This window comes from Sinocyclocheilus rhinocerous, unplaced genomic scaffold, assembly GCF_001515625.1.
Source record: "Sinocyclocheilus rhinocerous isolate Xijiao unplaced genomic scaffold, SAMN03320098_v1.1 scaffold988, whole genome shotgun sequence".
Classification (NCBI taxonomy): domain Eukaryota; kingdom Metazoa; phylum Chordata; class Actinopteri; order Cypriniformes; family Cyprinidae; genus Sinocyclocheilus; species Sinocyclocheilus rhinocerous.
In genome coordinates this window covers 1,185,585-1,205,462 of record NW_015650363.1, presented here as the reverse complement: position 1 = coordinate 1,205,462, position 19,878 = coordinate 1,185,585, and the positions used below count along the sequence as shown (strand labels likewise).

Here is a 19,878-nt window from a genome sequence, read left to right as displayed (position 1 = left end):
AATCACGAAAATAACCCATAGACTGAATAAAACAAAAGCAGAAACACGGCAGAGATGCCAAGTTCAGCGGCTGATAGAGACAGCAACGTCAATCCACCTGTCACTCAAGTGGCCACGCCCTTAATTATGCAGAACTTTAAGGCTTAATATAATTTAAACAGATGAGTTATAAAAAAATTCACTCATTAGCTATATAGACCAAAATCTTTTTTTGAACCAGGCTGTAAACATGTTTTTTTTTGCTGTAAATTTGAGCATTTTAACATGGGGAGTCTATGGGATTGACTCCCTTTTGCAGCCAGCCTCTAGCGGCCAGTCGACGAATTACAGTTTAAGTCACTTCCTTCCTTGTTGGCTTCAAGAGAGAGAGCGGGAGGTTGCCCCTCGGTTTTATATGTGGAGTGATATAGTTGCTATGGTAACCCCTCGTTTCCCCATTTATTTTAGAGAAACGTCTCAAAAAGCCTCATGTAGACTAAACAAACTGGCTCTGACAGAATAAAATAAACACAAAGCGCAGGGCTGTAAAAACATAGCTTCTCTTCAGCTATTCCTGCCTGCCCTCCCGTCTTGCTCCAAATTCTGCACTTTGAATTATTTCTTAATTATTAAGCTTGTTTCCACCTCAGAGAATGTGATATAAAAATAAAAATGTTATAGAGAGAAAGTTTGTGATAAAGATATAAAAAATTCTGAGACTGTCACGACTGAGAGAAATGTGTGCAATAATGAGTTGTAAAGGTGCAATTATTAGAAAATAGGTGCATCTGTGAAATATAAAATATATTAAATGCACATATTAATATAAGATATATTATGCACAGTTATGAGAAATAGTTGCAATTTTGAAATATAGTCACAACTGTGATATATTTGCAAAAATTAAAGTCAATTACTTTTTTATTCTGGGAAAATCGATATTAATGGATGAGAAATTTAAGTGTTTAAGCATTATATTTAATAATTTGATGCATGTACTGTCGAATAACAGAAAAAAATCTTCATGTTTAATTTTACTGCAAAACAACAGATTTTTTTATAATATTTTTTCAAAAGTTTGTATTTTGAAAGTGTTACACATCTGTTCAATGACATCATCTATTTTGAAACACAATGACAAAAAAGAAGTCATATTTGAAAAATTTAATTCATCTTTCGATCTATCTATCTATCTATCTAAGGCCAATGCAAATAAATGGCACAATATTTGCAAATATTTTTACTACTTTTATGCCAAATTCACTAACACGGAGTCTGATGGCAAATATTATGAAATTCTCAAAAAAACAAAAACAACAACAACTCGGCCTCCAACTAAAAAAATAAATAATTGCATTGGATATTTAAGAGCATAAAGGAGTTCATAGAAATGTTCTGTTTCATGCCAAAAATTCAGACTTGGTTTGTACAGGCCTTGAATGTACATATATGGATAGAGCCAAGTTTGTGATGGATGTGCGTGTACACAAAACCCTGACACATCTTAAGGAGAAACTCACAATGATTCCCGCAGTCCAGGGGTTGAGCAGGAAGACGGCGCACACCAGGAAGGTGCAGGCCAGCACGACGCTGATGGACAGCAGGAGCCAGTGGCGCAAGCCTACATACTGCTCCCAGAAGAGGAAGGGGTAGCCGTTGGGGTAGCTGGGCAGGCCCTGATAACTGTAGTTGCTGCAGATGGAGCGGACACTCTCGATGGCCTCCACGAACTGTGGCGTTTCGCGAAGCCCGTTGAGGTAGAAGGGAAACTGTGCATATTCGATTGGCTCAGCGGCAGGAACTGCAGAAGGTTAATGCAAAGATGGCCATAGAAATGAGATATTAGTAAATTTCACTTTTACAACAAGCCACATAATGTAAACAACAACCCATGAAAATTCTGGAGGTAGCTGAAACTTTACCGTAAAAACATTATCTTCATTAACTGATTTAATGTGAATATACCAATCTACTAAATTACTACAATCCACTTTGTACTTTTATAATACACTGACAACCACCCAATAACACAGACTGTAATGAGAAATCCACAATGAATCAAAGTTCATCACAAGTAATCATGGTCACATATTGCACTAAACATTAATTCAAAATAAGATGTAACACAAAGCCCTAATGTACATAACTGATAAGAAAAACTAAAATGAAAAAGTTATTTCAATGAAAAAACAAATATGCAGTGTCACACAGGAAATTCACTTCCAAAAAAATGCAAATTTAACAGTATTTGACTGTGAAATGACATTAGATGTATTACAGTATTTTTTTTACCGTATATAGTAAGGGAACAGTCTTCCTGGAGTCAAATAATGACGCGGGTATAATTTAAACTACTTAGTCCGCACTAACAGTAGCTGATGTTCAGTTTGCATACTGCTGCTTTCCTTCTAGTCACTACTGAACTCTTCCCTCTCTTAAAGATCCAGGTGAAGGGTTGCCAGTTATCACAAAAAGAGCAAAACAAGCCCCTTAAAAATGCAGTACAATAAGCAGACATGGCAAAACTGTACCCGGGCACAAATTTAAACAAAATAAAGTATTTATTATATCCTATAAAATGAAAAGGAAGTAAATGTAATTATAAAATATTTAGATATTATAAACTGATTGAAGTTAAACAATAAAATGAGATTTAAAAATAATTCAGAAACACCTTAAAGTTTAATTGCACCTTAATATCAGTCAGCTGGGGCCAGTTAATCTAAAAGTTAAGTGTATTTTTACTACATAAATAATTTTCCAAATAAAAGGAAAAGAAAAATCAAACAAGGTGAAGTACTTTTCATTTCTAAAGTATTTGAGTTTATTTATTATATAAAGCCCTTTTGTCGATTTTCAGAATAACTACATATATACATAACTATATAGTGAAATATATTGTTACCGTGAAATAAAATTAGTCATACCTTGAAACTGAATTTCGGTCATACCGCCCACCTCTAGACTGCACTTATTAAACATGTCGATTTCTTTACTGCCCCAGGAAGAAAAGGAGGCTAAATTATCAGCTATCAAATCTCAACATGCAGCCGAGTGTCAATCCTGACTGTGATCTGCTGTAATTATGCTGTCAAAAATCTGTGCTGAAATATCTCCCTGCTCCTCTCTGGAACGAACACACATGCACAGACGGAAGACCATCAAGCGTTTGAGCAATGCCAAATTCATGCTGACAGTTATCACCTGTCATCAAAGCTTGTGTGCACTGCAGGGCTTTCAGCAGCAGGCCTGGAATGACTCATCACTCTGGCTACTGGACTTGGATAAGCGGCAGTCTTAAAACCTCAAATAAAATCAGAAGAATGTGACCCAGAATGACTAGCGCTCTGGAGGTGTGTGTGAGAGCGTCTGTGAAGGGCGTGTGGGTGGAAGGGAGGGAATATCTGAGTGTGTGTTCCAGTGCCTGAAGGGGTCAGGAAGGACCACTTGCTAAACATGCTTTTGCCCCGTTATAATCTCCACTATAAATTTCCATCAGGACGGGAGTTGGATGTCTGCCAGCCTGCTGCGGGGGCTCTGAGTCGGAGAGGCCGTTTCAGCTTGTTATCCAGTCACATTTCCCCTGAGCGCCCACTGTGTACTGCACACACACAATATACACAAGCTCGTGCAGCCCGGTGTCGCTGTTAACTTTAAAAATACGACTACAAATTGAATAAACCCAGTTTCGCTGTCTGAACTTAGTAAACGACACACAAGTCATTCAGTTTTGGAAAAGCTCAGTTGACTAGCATTAACCGAATGTCAAACTCCATATGTGACCCTGGACCTGGTCTTAAGTCGCTGGGGTATATTTGTAGCATTAGCCAAAAAAACATTGTATGGGTCAAAATTATTGATTTTTCTTTTATGCCAAAAATCATTAGGACATTAAGTAAAGATCATGTTCCATGAAGATATTTTGTAAATTTCCTACTGTAACTATATCAAAACGTAATTTTTGATTAGTAATATGCATGGCTAAGAACTTAATTTGGACAACTTTAAAGGCGATTTTCTCAATATTTAGATTTTTTTTGCACCCTCAGATTCCAGATATTCAAATAGTTGTATCTCGGCCAAATATTGTCCTATTGTCCTAACAAAACATACATTGATAGAAAGCTTATTTATTCAGCTTTCAGATGATGTATAAATCTCAATTTTGAAATTTGAAATTTTGAAACTTATGACTGGTTTTGTGGTCCAGGGTCACATATTAAGAAAGTTAACAGCATAGTCTTTCACATTCAATCATACACTACTAGTGTTTAAAATGTATTTATTCGTTTATTTGAAAAATGGACTGATGAATTGTTTCTGATGAATTATTTTATATTTATTTATAATATAAAATTATAATCAAAAACATTCTAAAAACAAAAAAGTTATTAATTAATGCATTAAAATAAAACAAAAAACTAAACTAAAATGGCTGATGTCACCCTGATGTCTTATTTGGTAAGATAAGATAAATCTGTCCTATATTTTATTATTTAATATCCTGTTTTAATCTGAAATACGTAACATTACAGAAGTAAAATGCTCTGTAAATGCCATTACATGCTGACATCATCGCTTAATGCACAAAAAATGTATATCCTACCAAATAAGGCCTAAATACAATAAAATTCCCAAAATTACAGCATGTTTATTCACAGGTTTAGGATGTCTAAACTTCCAAACCACCAATGCAAACTAAGCATAACCAAACCAATTAATGCATTAATGCCCTCTGCTGCTATTTGGGATGAAACTGATGTGCTCACAAAGCAAAGGAGCTAAAGATAACAGGATACGATCAAAAATGTAGCATATCACATTGAGGACTTGGTGATAAATGAACCAGAAAGTACTCACTGTTGAGTCTGCTGACAGGAATGGAGTCTGTCCTGTCATGGAGCCACTCAGGAGGGTGCGGACGGATGCTGGCCTGGGATGCAGCGTAAGCCACTGGGTCATTGCTTACCCAGGCAGTTAAATAAATGTAGAAGACATTTGGGTTGATGATTCCATCGGCGCTCACCAAACGCTGTCTAGTTAACTGGTGATAAAAAGAAAATGTAAAATTAGAAACTGCTCAAACAATACGGTTCGTTTGCTAAAATTAATAAGTATGTACACCAATGTATGTACTATATAAGTGAGTATTGTGAATGCCCACCAGCGCTGCAGTAATCTCTAATTGCTTCACTTCTTGCCAAGCACTTAGCTAGCTACCTCCTGTGAAGGCAAAGTCATTACGGCATCACACTCAATGCCATACATGCTTCTCGAGAAAATAAATCTACAGTCTCCCAGTCAGGAGTTGGGGGTCAGTGTGTGTTAGAGTGTGTGTGTGTGTTTGGGGGGGGGAGGTCAGGGTGTGTGGTAGAAATGAGAGTGAGTGAGAGAAAAATAGCTTGAGTTAGTGTAACAATAAAAAAATTGGCCGGAGTCCCTGAGCGCGTCTGTGTGCAGTTAACCTTGCTGTTAACACAGGAGGAAATGCCACCCAGCAAATGGAGGAGAGCTATAAAAATAACACAACATCTGTACAAATGTTGCAAACACTTGCTTCTCCTGACCCCTATAGATACCCACAATGCCCGGCGCCACATTCGGCTTCTGCCGTTAAGGCAATATAGGGTTTTAGATAGTACAATGACTTGAAATAACACTCAACACTTGAAAAAAAAAATGTCTAAATGAAATAAAGAATATCATGAGATGCTAAACTATACTGATTTTCGATTGAAAATAAATAAATAAATAGGTGAGGTGAAAAAATACTTTATAATTGTACTGGTTTTCAATGTAACGATAAAAAATATCAGAAAATCATGAGATGTTAAACTACTGATTTTCAAAAAAAAAAAAAAGATAAATACATAAAATTAGTAGATAAGGACAAAAAAAGTAATTTAACTGTACTTGTTTTGAATTTAATAATAAAAAAGAAAAAAGAACAGATGATAAATTCTGGTGCTAAACTATTTACTTTCAATTGAATAAAAATAAATAAAAATATTTAAATACATACAATTATTAGATGAACAAAAAAATTACAAGACACTGAACTTTATTAGTTTTTAATTTAATAAGAAATTAAAAACTAAATGAAAAATAAATGAGAAAAATCCTGAGATGTTTAACTGTATTCATTTTCTATGTAATATATTTCAATAATAATAAATAATAATTTTATTGTCAGATGAGGGGAAAAAATGAAAGTCCTCAAGGAAAAAGCAGTGAAAGGGGACATGGCAGCAGTTCCAAGAGAAGGGAATAAGCGAGAGGCGGGAGAGAAAAAAGCGGACTTGGATTCCAAAGATCTGGATTGCATTAAGCAGCAGGATGCGCAACAACTGTATGTCTTCAAGCTGTCACGGGAAGCACACAGTGCGAAGCTGGCGGCCTCCTGGCCCACTGCCGCCCCTCTTCCCTCACAGGCAGAGGAAATGACATCACAGGGCCGCACACCAACACAGATCGGCTGGCTTTTCTTTTCCACTCTACTGGCAATGGTTCAGCACAATAATGACCACTTGAAAACAACAAAAATGCAAATCATTTCTGGGCTCATGTGTGCATTGCCAATTACCCGAAAAGACGACACACTCTCAAACACACACAATCTCTCGCAGCCGTCTGCTCCACTCCTCCTCACCCTCCAGCCCCTCTGGCATGTGGTATGCTTTATATTTTTCATATTTTTGCTCTCCTCTTGCCTGACATTTCATGCTGGGTAACAACTGGAAACTGTTAATGTGTTAACCTGTTAGATTTTTGTCAGTGTGACGTGTGTGTGTGTGTCTGTGCAGGGGTTTCTTCTTGACAAGACCCCTCTGAATGAGTCCTGAAAAGGTTGTATAGGCTGAGCTTTAGGCCTGCAGCAAGAAAGTGGAACAAATGTTTTAAATGCAGAGTTAATTGCTTTTTCAGAAGCAAGTTGCGGCCCCATTGAGAGCTTTAAATTCCTGTGCTTGGTAAAGCAATCAGAGGAAGAAAGACAGAGAGAGAATGGGGACAGACATAGACGGACATTCAGAAGCCAGGTGTGGTTCCTAAGCGTGGTTATAAACCCTGACACTGATGCTAAAGACATATCTACCCAAGCACCCCTCCTTCATCGCCACACACAACCAGAGATTGCCATAAACATGTTGATCATGTGAACCAGGGAGGAACAGAAAAGGTCAGGATACTTTAAAGGAGACATATTATGCCCCTTTTTACAATATGTAATATAAGTCTCTGGTGTCCCCAGAATGTGTCTGTGAAGTTTCAGCTCAAAATACTCCACAGATCATTTATTATAACATTTTGAAAATGCCTATTTTGAGTGGAAGCAGAAACACGCTGTTTTTCGGACCTGTTTCTTTAAATGCAAATGAAGTGCTGCTCCCCGCCCCCTTTTCCAGAATAGAGCAGCGCCATTACAGCTCGTACCTGCTAAAAACATTTGTTTTGGTTCTGATTATCATGTTTATCAAGCTGAAATCATGCGTTTTAAGTCATATTAGTTTAAACTTCTGATATACGGTTTTTCTGAGTGCACACATCCACAAAGCACATGTACAGAAAGCGGCTGTCACAGCATGTGATTTAATATACATTAAATAAATCAAGGGAGCGAAATCAGACGCACTCGTTTTCTCAGATGCTTGCAGAAAAAGGCTTACCAAAACAAAGTTACTGGGTTAATCTTTTTCACGTTTCCTTGGTTGGTAGATGCACCGGGGACCTGATTATAGCACTTAAAACCTGGAAAAGTCAGATTTTCATGATATGTCACCTTTAATCTATTATTATTATTATTATCATCAAAATAATATCCAAATTAATATAACATTAATATTAAATACTAATGTAATAATATTTCACAATCATAATTTAATCATTATTATTATTATTGTCAAAATCTAATTTTATAATACATATAAAAATGACAATAACAAAAAAAGTCTTAATAAATATTAATGAAATATTACACAGTAAGAATTAAGAAGCCATTATTATTATTATCATCAACAATTTCATAATCGATATAAAAATTACATTATTTTCAAAAATTATAAATCTTGTATATTATATTACTAGAATACACAGTTGTGCAGTCGTGGCCTAATGGTTAGAGAGTCAGACTTGTAACCCACAGGTCGCAGGTTCGAGTCTCAGTACCGTCAGGTAGGTGGGGGAGTGAATAACCAGCGCTCTCTTCCACCCTCAATACCACGACTGAGGTGAGACCCTTGAGCAAGGCACCAAACCCCCAACTGCTCCCCGGGCGCCGCAACAAAAATGGCTGCCCACTGCTCTGGGTGTGTGTTTGTTCACTACTGTGTGTGCACTTGGATAGGTTAAATGCAGAGCACAAATTCCGAGTATGGGACACCATACATGGCCACGTCACTTTCACTGACGTGAAACTAAGCTAAAATAAAATAAACCATTTTTAACTGAGAATCATGGGATTCAATCTATGAAAACTGGAGTTGCATTGAAATATATCCGATTCTACTCAAGTGAGGTAGACTCAAGTCTAGTTGGTTTCTTACCAGGTTCATGTTGACTGGCTTGTCTCTGCGGCCGGTCTGCACCAGGAGTTTGTAGGCCAGGATGCCATCATCAGAGCCATTCCTGTAGTTACCCTGAGTGATCCTACCGGTCTGCCAATCCTTATCGAACGCCTCCTGCAGACCTGCCAGGAAACACACATTATTTTGAGGATCTTGTTCAGTACATAAACCATGTTAACTTCTCCTCAGTCATCCCTCAGCTCTATCTCTCTCCCCTCAACGCCAGTGGTCCGGTTCTTTCACATTGCTTTCTCTCTCCCTCACATCACTGTCTGTGATCAATTTGTAGAGCCATTTCAAACCACAATATTAAAGACAGCTCTCTCCACCCTCTCTGGAACAGCCTTTGCTGAAGCCTTTACGCACATATATACACAACGTGAACTCACACATAGAGATGCTGCCCCTGCACCGAAAAGGAAAACATGTGGTCCAATGAGAGTGCTGAAAGGATTAAATAACTAAAGTAACTGGAAAACGCCAATGATGTTTGAGGTTCTGGTTGGCTGAGCTGACAGCGACAAAGCAAGTCTGTACATGCCACCTAAACTCCGTCTGGACAGAAGCCGTTTGGAGACAAGCAATGCCTTTTTAAAGAGGAGCTGTGAGAGAGAAAGTGGGCAAAACAAGGTTTGCTTTTGAATATGGCCCGCCCGGGATTAGATACGGCATTCTGAAAGAAGCCTCTGTCAAGGAGGCCACAAGGAAAAAGATGTTGCAGGGACATGCCCTGTATCTCCCAATCTTGTTTTTTTTTTTCACTCTCACCTCAACTGCATTTTTTTGTCCCCACACTGTTTCGGTCTTTCTTTTTTCCACATTTTCACTCTCTGTTCACTCTCTATCTGTTTTTAATCTCTCCATTTAAGTCTCACTCTCGGATCATAATCCGTTTTAAGACATTAAATGTGTTACAGATTTGGAGGTTTAGCAGCGTGATTGATGTTTGTGAGAAACAGATGATCTGATGGTGGTAAAATTGAGGTAAAACTCGTCTCCAACAAAGCGAGGCACTGTCTGGAAATCAATACAGTCTGTAAAAATGAAGCATTTTGTACAGCTCAATGTTTTTGGACAAAATTAAATTGTTTATTGGCAAGAGATGTTGGGATTTTTGTTGCTGTTTTTGAAAGAAGTCACTTATTCTTTGTGATTTATTGAACTTTCTTTTGATTTATTTGATCAAATATACAGTAAAAAACGTAATATAGTGAAATATTATTACAATTTAGAATGTTTTTTATTTGAATATATTTTAAAATGTAATTTATTCCTGTGATGGCAAAGTTTAATATTTAATTTTCAAAAAATCGACATATAGCACCATTGCGCTTCAGGTGTCCCGAGTTCGATCCCAGCTCGTGGACCAAACACCCCCCCCACCCCACCCAGCCCAATTTGCTTCTTGTCAACTAACTGTCCTATCAAAATAAAGGCAAAAAACACTCAAATAAATATTTTAAAATAATAATTCTACTATGCTGACTTGATGCTATTTCTTCTATTTTCAATGATGAAAACAATTGTGCTGCTTAATATTTTTGTGGAAACCTTGATATATTTCTTTCAGGATTGTTTGATGAATAGAAAGTTCAAAAGAACATCCTTTATTTGAAATAGAAATCTTTTGTAATATAAATGTCTGAACTGCCGCTTTTGATCCATTTAATGCATCATTGCTTAATAAAAGTATAACAATTTTCTAACAAGAAAAATGTATTACAGTTTATGCAGAAAACAAGAAGAAGAAAAAAAACAAGCAAATGCTTATGTTCGTCCCTTTCTTGCAAGTCCGATGATCTCTTCCTGTCTAAACAGGAGTTTTTGGTCAGAATGAGCTAGAATCAATATGACCAGACCTTTTGCAGTTTAGTTAAAGGCTTGGCCCTTGGGTTTGTCCACCAACAATGGTCTCTGATGCTGGACTGATTGATTACACATCTGAGTGTATTACCTTGCAGCCAGTCTCTGAAGTAATGCAGCCACATGTGTGGGAGCTGGCCATCGTCCTCCCGCAGGACGTACTTCACAGTGCTGAAGCGTTGGTGCAGCTCATAGAGCTGAGGCTGGATCTGTGCATAGTCAGCTTTCTGGGTCACCACGTACATGTTGTAGAAGGAAAAGTAGCGGAATTGGGCACGGATGAAGTCGTATTCGCCCGTCTCTCGTGGCACAATGTCAGTCAGCTCTAAACCATCCCGGACACGGGTGGTGCCGTACAGACTGACCCCGAGCAGTGCCAAAAAGAGCAAAATCACCACCACCTGATAGGAAACGCACACAAAAAGACAGATATGAGTCAGGGTTTGGCTACTGAAGCTACTGCTCTTTTAGCATCTTATGACGAAGTTCTGCCCTGTTTGAGGTGTTTGTGGTTTTCAGAAGGCATTGACTCACAAAATAACACTTACACAGCTCAAAAAGATACACTGGTGCTCATTAAACGCCAGAAGATTAGCTCATCGCTGGCATCTGAAATTCCACTTCCAATCGGACAATGTGTACAATTGCAAAACAACATTTTATCCTCACCTTCGTTGTAGGCTGCAGCAAAAATGGCGCATAGTGCTTCTCCGCAAACGATGCAAATGTCCATCGTGAGCATGGCGGCTCCAGACAGCGTAAACTCGACTCCCCAAATTGAGATAGCAAGTCTCGTGTGGAGCTTGCACCGTCGGGACTCTGGCAGGATACTGTATCAGAAGTCAGTTCTGGCCCTGCACTGCTGCTGTTGTTGTGGTTGTTGTTGTTATTGTTGTTGCGGTTAGGATTGGGATTGGGATTGGGGTTGGGATTGGGGGCGTAGGGTTGAACGGAGATATGAGAATGGGGCTCGGCCGTGGTGTAGTAGGCCTGTGTTCTGGGGTTGTACTCTGTGCGCAGCTGTACGGTGGACTGCATGGTGATTTGGGTGTGCTGGGCAAAGCTGTGGCTGCTGTAGGAGGGCGGAGGGCTGTAGCGGCTGGATTCAGCAGAGGAGTCAGCGTACGCCGCCTGTGGCTCCAACTGGATTACCCGGTTAGCACAAGGACTAAAGGAAAGCAAGAGAAAGACAAAGAGCATTTCAGTAACACAAAAGCAAAATGTAACAGTCGATTATGTGTGGAATTTCCTGCAATATCAATTTATATCGCAACAACACAGGAAATGATCCAGAAGAGCTGGAAGACGTTTACCACAAAAGTAGGGATCTTAAGAATTTCTTCTTTTAAGATACCTCGATTAGGCCCAATTTTAAGCACCATATGTATCCTTAACGGAGAATCCAACCCCATAATGTATGCGACATGGTCAGTTGTGAGGCGTCCCAATTTGCCTACTTACATTATGCACAAAAAAGATGTACTTGTTATGTGAAGAAATTAGATACTTCTGAGTGTCAAAGAAGATTATGCATGTTTTGGGACATACTATCACGTCATAATTGCGTCTTTAACAGTTAACATGCATTCATGTTGTCACTGTTAAGGTATTCATATACACTGCATATTTCAGTTTATTTACACTCCTCAAGAATTCATCCTACCATATTGGAGGGAATCGAAGCAGCACATTGATCTGCCAGTCGTGGGTCATTCTTACAATGAACTCTCCTAATGTGTTTGCATAATAAAGCATTTAAAAGTTTATGGACTAATGTATCTTTATAAATGTTTACAATGTTGTTGCAGATGATTTATCATTTTATCAGGTTACATACTGATTATTAATCATTCAAACCCTTTTATCTAAATCTCTCTACTTAACCATCCAACTAGCACATCGTAGTTCCTTTTATTCGTGTCTGTAGTTCTGAACTGAATTCTTCGCAAAAGTCAATGGGCAGTACGCAAATTGAGATGCAGCATTAGAAAAAATTATCCAGGATATTGGACGAGGTAAGAGAAAGTGAATAAAAATGGTTTATTTTACCCAACATTTGCATGTGCCGTGCATTTTTATTATTATTAGATTATCATGCTGTTAGCTTAGCAACATGCTAACATCAGCCTCTACTGAAATCAAATGAAAGTTGAGTTTCCTGTGCGGGGTGTCATTTGTGGCTTAGGGTCAGTGACGGTTAGTATGCTGCCTTAGCAAATGCAGACTGCTAACTAGGCTTTGTAACAGAGCTTGTCTCTTTTCCATGATTTTCTATATGGATGGAGAGTTAGCGAGTGAGCTTCTGAACGTCCTTTAGATGTGGCAACTCGTTACTCTTGAGCGCTCACGCAAATGCATGTAAATACAACCGCAATCAGCTTTCCAGTCGAGAGCAGTTAAAGCTGTGAGGCGAGTGAGTGTCAGTGACTAGAAAGCAAACGTTTCAACCATGGTGAAAGTTTAGGCATCAGGTTTAATTTCCTGCAGGAGTTTGGAGGTATTACTAAGAAGGTAAAGTATGTGCCTATAGCCCACTTGCTTTCTATTTCTCTCTCATCAGACACCAAGAATGTTGCAGCAAGCAGGAGAGGCAACAGCATGTCTTATCTGAGGGCCCGGGGCCTCAGACAGAGATAAACATCAACAACACGCACACATATGCACACAAAGTATAGATGTTAGGGCAGGTTGATGCTTAATTGTGTTGTTAATACTGCACTAAGTGTCATAACAGGCTGTTGTATATATTATCTGAATGAACTTGTTTGGAAAGATCACAAAATCATATCACACCCTGACCTCAGAGAAAGATGGATGGTTGTATGGCAGTGTGAGCGTGTACAGTACAGTGTGTAAGCAGCACAACTGTTTTTAACATTGATAATATGTTTCTTGCGCAGCAAATCAGCATATTAGACTCATTTCGTGACATGTGACATATGGTGACCCATACTCGGAATTAGTGCTCTGCATTTATCCCATCCAAAGTGCACACACACAGCAGTGAACACACACACCGTGAACACACACCCGGAGCAGTGGGCAGGCATTTTTTGCAGCAGTGAACACACACACACCGTGAACACACACCCGGAGCAGTGGGCAGCCATTTTTGCTGCGGCGCCCGGGGAGCAGTTGGGGGTTCGGTGCCTTGCTCAAGGGCACCTCAGTCGTGGTATTGAAGGTGGGAGTGAATGCTGTACATTCACTCCCCCCACCTACAATCCCTGCCGGTACGAGACTCGAACCCGCAACCTTTGGGTTACGAGTCCGACTCTCTAACCATTAGGCCACGACTTCCCCATTTCTGAAGGATCATGTGACACTGAAGACTGGAGTAATGACTGCTGAAAATTCAGCTTTGCCCACACAGAAGTACATTATATTTTTCAATTCGATTCAATTCTAGTTTATTTGTATAGTGCTTTTCACGATACAAATCGTTGCAAAGCAGCTTTACAGAAAATTAAGTTTCTACAATATATTTAGTAGGAGTGGTGACTATGTCAAATTGATGTACATATGGCAGAAATGTACGGTAAAATTCAGTTAATGATGTAATCAAACAGACGATGAACACTATTAACAGCAATGATTATAACTAAAATATTATATTTTAAAACATACTAAAACAAATAATCTATTTTAACTATCTATTAGTACTAATATTTCACAAAATAATTGTTTTACTATATTTGTATAGATGCATATAATAAATCCAACCCTGGTGAGCATGAGAGACTTTTTTCAAAAATATTTAAAAATCTTACCAACACTCAACTTTTGAACAGTTGTGTATGTAGTGTTATTGTTTTTTTGTTTTGTTTTTTACAATACTTAAGGGACAAAAACATCCCCATGAGGACATTTGAGGACTTCAAGGTAAAAATGGTTCATAAATAAATTAAATCATGCTTTTCTTCTAAAAATGCAAAAAGTTTTCTATTAGGGTAGAGCTAGACTAAGTGTGTATTAAATATACTGGTAAATTTCTGGAAAACTTTCAGAAAATTTCCAAAATTTTCAGAAAGTAAAAAAAAAAAAAAAATTCTGGAAAGTTTCCAAAATTTACCAGAAATTTTCCACCCCTTTGCAACATATTTATGATGTGTCTTTTAGCCAGGTAAATGTGTGCTACCTGACAAAGCAGCAGAAAATGTCGAAGCGGCGGTCCTCACGGCGGTACAGATCCATGCTGAGGATGGCAGGAAAGATGAGCAGCACCATAGCGAAGTTAAACACCACGACCACTGCCGCCTGAGAGAGAAAATGAAGATGTTAAGCACATATTCACACACACACAAAATAATCACACACAGCGACACCCACACATCTGCAGAAACTCTATGCCAAAACCGCAATGATCCCAACAAATTCAATTTTGGACAATTATCTTCTTCATAAGAGACGAATGACAAACAAATAAAAAACACAACTCTTGCCATCCCAAAATTACATTTGGGCTCATCCAGTTTGGGTTAAGCCCACCTAAATTTCCAAATGTAAATCACATTGCTATCGAATTCATAATTCAATCCACACACTTCCATATGAAGAACTGGGAAAAAGACTTTCTCTCTCTTTCGGAGCCGATATATCACAAGCTCACTAAAAAGACTTCACCAGGCCAAAAGCTCCTAAATAGTGCAGAGAAACAAACGAGTGATTTGAAACATTTAATTCTGATTCATTCAGTTTAAGCTCACAGAATATCTAATGTGAGAAGAGTAACTGGATGAAGAAAAGTGTCATGACAATGAAAGTCAGAAACCAAGAAAGACAGAAGGAAAGGGCAGATTGGAGCATGCCTGCCCTAGTTAGGGTGTATTTTTTTATGGGTTGGAGTTATGTCAGACTGCCAGACCACCCAGAGAGCAGCTCAGCCTGACAGAGCCAAGACACAATGAGAGACACTCATGTATACAAAGCAACTCCAAAAAGTATTTGGACACTTCGTCCACACTTAAAAATGTGTGAATGTCACTGCATTAGACAACACAATATCAAATCTATCAACCCATGAGAGGAACAGATGAGAGAATGTGCGTGAGTGACTCTACAGTGAGATCTGTTAGGCCTGACATGTGCGCCCGCTTTTATGCTGCCAAAGAAACAGATAAAACGACTGAAAGAGAGGGGAGGTGCCAAAAACAGTGCTAAACAGAGACAGAAGAATCGAAACACAACCTGAACCATAACAGGATTAAAACAGAGAAATAGCACCAGCCTGAAATGGTAATCACAACCCATTTACTTCTGTAATGTAAATTAAAAATAAATAAATGAAAAACAACAAAATTAAATGTTATCAAAGATGGTGATTTACTATATTTTAATTAAGACAAACATTTTTTTCTTTGGGAATAATGAGCACCAATAATGTTACACTGCAATTTAAAAATGATTTGTTACACCAAACAGTTTTTTGTAGGATTATTTGATGAATAGCAATTTTAAAAGAACAGCATTTCTTTGAAATTGAATATATATGTAACATTATAAATGTCTTTACTGTCAGTTTGGATCAATTTAATGCATCCTTGATGAATTAAAGTATTAATTTATTTTTAAAAAATCTTAATGTCCCCAAACTTTTGAACGTTAGTATATATTAGTAAATTTGGTCAATTTTGATTATTTTGTTGACTTTAAAGTAAACTTAAATATTAGAGGTAATATAAATAGGAGGCAAAAACAATTTTTTAAAGTAAACACATTTGTACACATAATCAGAAGTAATTATTTGGACACAAAAGCCGAAGTAAACACATTTGGACAATTCAGCTGAAAATAGAGACTGTTACAGCAAAAAATAACACGTTTACAAAAGCAGTATCTCTCCGCTGTGTGTGTGTGTGTGTGCATGTGTTCTCAGCGGTTTTGAAGATGAGTGTTTTCAGGCACCATTGAACAGGTGCCAGTTGGAGTGCGCTGCAGTGAAAAACAGCGTATGTGTGTGTGTGTCTGACAGACGTGTGTGAGACATCCATCCACACATCCTAATACTAGATCTACAGTGCTATACTAGTGCGTGTGTGTGCGTGTTTAGGCGTGAGTCACATCTTGCGTGTGGTCGGCAGGCTCATCCCGCACATCATTTTTCTGAAAATATGCAATCATCGAACAGACACAAACACTATACAACGGTTTACACTTGCAGATATATAAAGCAATTCTGCTTTTAGGATCAAAGGGTCCTGCAGAAGGGGAGGTATCTGTAGGGTTTAAGCTGAGATTTGAGTGAATGTGTTTGTTGAACAGAACAAGGCATCAGTGTGTAAATCTCTGCGTCTGCCTCCGTGCAGCTGTGCAGGTTATGTGGATGATGGCGAGGTTACTTCACCTAAAGTTCAAGGGTTAAGCAGCCCAAGTGCTGAGTCTGTGTTTCATGTGAGGGTGACGAGGCTTCAGACATTTAATGGTGAAAATCTTTAATCTACATTTATTAAGACTGATTAAGCAGGTTCAAAGTACGTATTCCGATTTCGTGGGCCATTTAAAAAGGGATAGTTCACCCCAAAATAAACTCCTGTCATAATTTATTCACACTCATGTTGTTACAAAGAGTAGAAAATCATCCATGCCATTACAATGAATGGGAAATGGAGTTCTTAATCTTCACAAAGTTTGTGAAAGCACCATAAGTGTCCTAGCTTTTTACTATTTTGAATGAAGCTTGAAAGCTCTAGCTACTTTTGTGTCCAACAGAAGAAAAGGTCATACAGGTTTGAAACAACATGAGAGTGAGTAAATGATGACAAAATTTTCATTCAACTCTCCATTTAACCTGATTTAATCTGGAATAGGTTGCGGGCAGATCTCTTGCTTAGCCTCTTTCCTATGTCACTTCCACAGCCTTGCGGTCATAAATAAACCGCAGATGTGTGGAACAACAACCCGTACAACCCACCCCCACTCCCAGATTGAGTTACATGCCCACAATCTGCACACTTAGGGGGCCGTACCACTAATCACATGCCATAGTGGGGGTTATGGGCCACGGCAGCTCGCTCAACCGGTCACATGCTCAGTTTGATGAATGAAATCAATAAAAGTCATCTGTAGAAATCTGGAGTCAATGAAGGTATGGAACACGCACAAAGAACAAAGAAAGAGCTGGTATGGACATGGGAAATTTCGGCAAACATCCATTAGTAATACAAACAAACACACAATTGCTACAGACAAGCAATCTGAACTGCATTCCTGTTCAAGAATATGAAAAAGAAACACACAAACCTGTAAGGAGAAAGCTCGGAGTGCTGGGATTGGAATAAGAGCAGCCATGAAAAATGCCGTCACATTACTGATGGAAGTCAAAGCTACACTAGCCCCAGTCCTCTTCAGACATTCACCAGTGCGGTCCTGAGGAAGAAAGACAGAAAAAAAACACTACAATGTCATCAAATCAACAGCAAGAATATTATTCTTACCACTAGAGTCCACTTATAATGTTAGTCAAGTTTTCTTGCACCAAACATATTAGCTTTTCAAGTCCATTTTCCACCTTCTCTCGGACCCTGAGAACTAAACTGGGCTGTTTTTGCTATTGTACCACTGTAGATCAGACCACTGTACATAAATGACTCTGGTATGATTGGCTAACCTATTCACATGTGAAATGAGTAGCAATGTTCACTACTAGGGATAAGCATTTGCCATTTTTTCCTTTCGAGTACTGGAAAGCTCAGTAGAACGATTAATTGTTTACCTTTTTTATGTTCAGTGTGAACTTATTCAAAACTGTGATATAACGCAAACATTTATTCACTTAATTCTTTTTCATCTGAATGTGGTGCTTTGTACAACTATATTCTTATCTCAGTCGAACTTGCAATTTTTGGAGAACAATAATAATTGAGTAACTGGAAATGATGATAAACAATGATTCATTTATAATAAATACATTAAAAAATATATTTTTTATTTTGTTATTAAATGATCAAATATGGGGTAGGTGTAGTTCTAGGACAAAATCCAATTTCTAAAAAAATTATTTTCACTCTCAGCAGGCCTAGATTACATTTGTCAATAATGATACAGACTTTAGTAGAACAGAAGTTTAGTCTGACAAAAATTATTCACCTTTAATAAATCACTGCCAGACTCATTACAACGTTTGTGAAGGTGTAACTTGCGTGTAAGCTCACTGATGGCAGTCGTGGCCTAATGGTTAGAGAGTCGGACTTGTAACCCAAAAGGTTGTGGGTTCGAGTCTCAGGTCCGGCAGAGATTGTAGGTGGGGGGAGTGAAAAACCAGCACTCTCTTCCACCCTCAATACCACGACTGAGGTGAGACCCTTGAGCAAGGCACCAAACCCGCAACTGCTCCCCGGGCGCCGCAGCAATATGGCTGCCCCCAACTGCTCCCCGGGCGCCGCAGCAATATGGCTGCCCACTGCTCTGGGTGTGTGTTCACAGTGTGTGTGTTCACTACTGTGTGTGTGCACTTGGGATGGGTTAAATGCAGAGCACAAATTCCGAGTATGGGTCACCATACATGGCAACACGTCACTTCACACACTGATGTTTTCATCGAAGAGAGCTGGTAATCACACAACCAGCCATGACAACTTAATGAGCTCAACTTCTGATGAAAAGCTTTACTTTCTCGCCCCGCTATTATGTGGATTTTTAGAGAGAGAAAAAACACAAAAAAGAGATTCATTTCCCTCCCTTCTCCTTATCCCTCACTCACACAGAAATATTTTCCATCAAAGGCAGGACACATCCTTTTAAACAAAGCAGCCCGGGGTGCAGAAACACGATTGGCTCGCTGTCTTGTTAGGATAAACTCTCTCTCCTCATTTCAAAGCCATTCAGGGTTCGAGACGCATGAGAAACAGTTCCAAACCCCACCTCCACACACAGAGGTAGAGATGAGGAGAAGGAAAGAAAGAGGGAAAGTTGTTTTCTGGTATCTGAGGACGTGCAGGACCACACACAGAGAGCTTTAAGACAAGAGGGCTCTGCGCTCTCTCTCCCTCCTCCTTCAGGGGAACTGTTTACTTTCCACACAAAAGTGTCGCTGCACGCTGTGCAATCTCACATAAACACAAGCCTGAACTCAGCCCATCTGCATAAGAGTCATCTAAATCACCTCTCTTACACGACCACACGTAAACGCACACGAAAGCTAAACAAAGATACCCTTGACAGATGTATTAACGGAAACGTATACACAATCTACAAAAAAAACAAAAAACAGATCATATACACATAAGATTACTGTCTCGCAAGTAAAACTAACAACTCAAATCCTCAATGCCTGTGCTAGTATTGGTTTTTACAGAAATTGATTAAAGATTAACACCTGGCAGTACCACGGTAAAGTGATGATATCAGATGGTAATACCACAGTACTTTGATATAATAGAAAGGTACGGATAAAACTAAGAAGAATAAAAAGATTGTACTGCAGTGTACCAGCATAGACCAATTAATGAACAAATGACTCTAATGAGCTGCTCTTTTA

At 38.7% G+C, this 19,878-nt stretch overlaps 1 protein-coding gene across 1 annotated transcript in view; it reads right to left on the bottom strand.

Annotated features, from left to right (window-relative positions):
- The window catches only part of LOC107711868 (protein patched homolog 1-like), a 74,405-nt gene that overhangs the window by 17,975 nt on the left and 36,552 nt on the right, over window positions 1-19,878 (bottom strand). The window contains exons 12-18 of the mRNA XM_016516941.1: window positions 17,643-17,768; window positions 14,542-14,660; window positions 11,073-11,571; window positions 10,495-10,804; window positions 8,520-8,662; window positions 4,840-5,023; window positions 1,500-1,780 (exon numbers count right to left, since the gene is read on the bottom strand). Of these exons, the coding sequence (XP_016372427.1) occupies window positions 1,500-1,780; window positions 4,840-5,023; window positions 8,520-8,662; window positions 10,495-10,804; window positions 11,073-11,571; window positions 14,542-14,660; window positions 17,643-17,768 (1,662 nt within the window). The remainder of the gene's footprint in view (window positions 1-1,499; window positions 1,781-4,839; window positions 5,024-8,519; window positions 8,663-10,494; window positions 10,805-11,072; window positions 11,572-14,541; window positions 14,661-17,642; window positions 17,769-19,878) is intronic.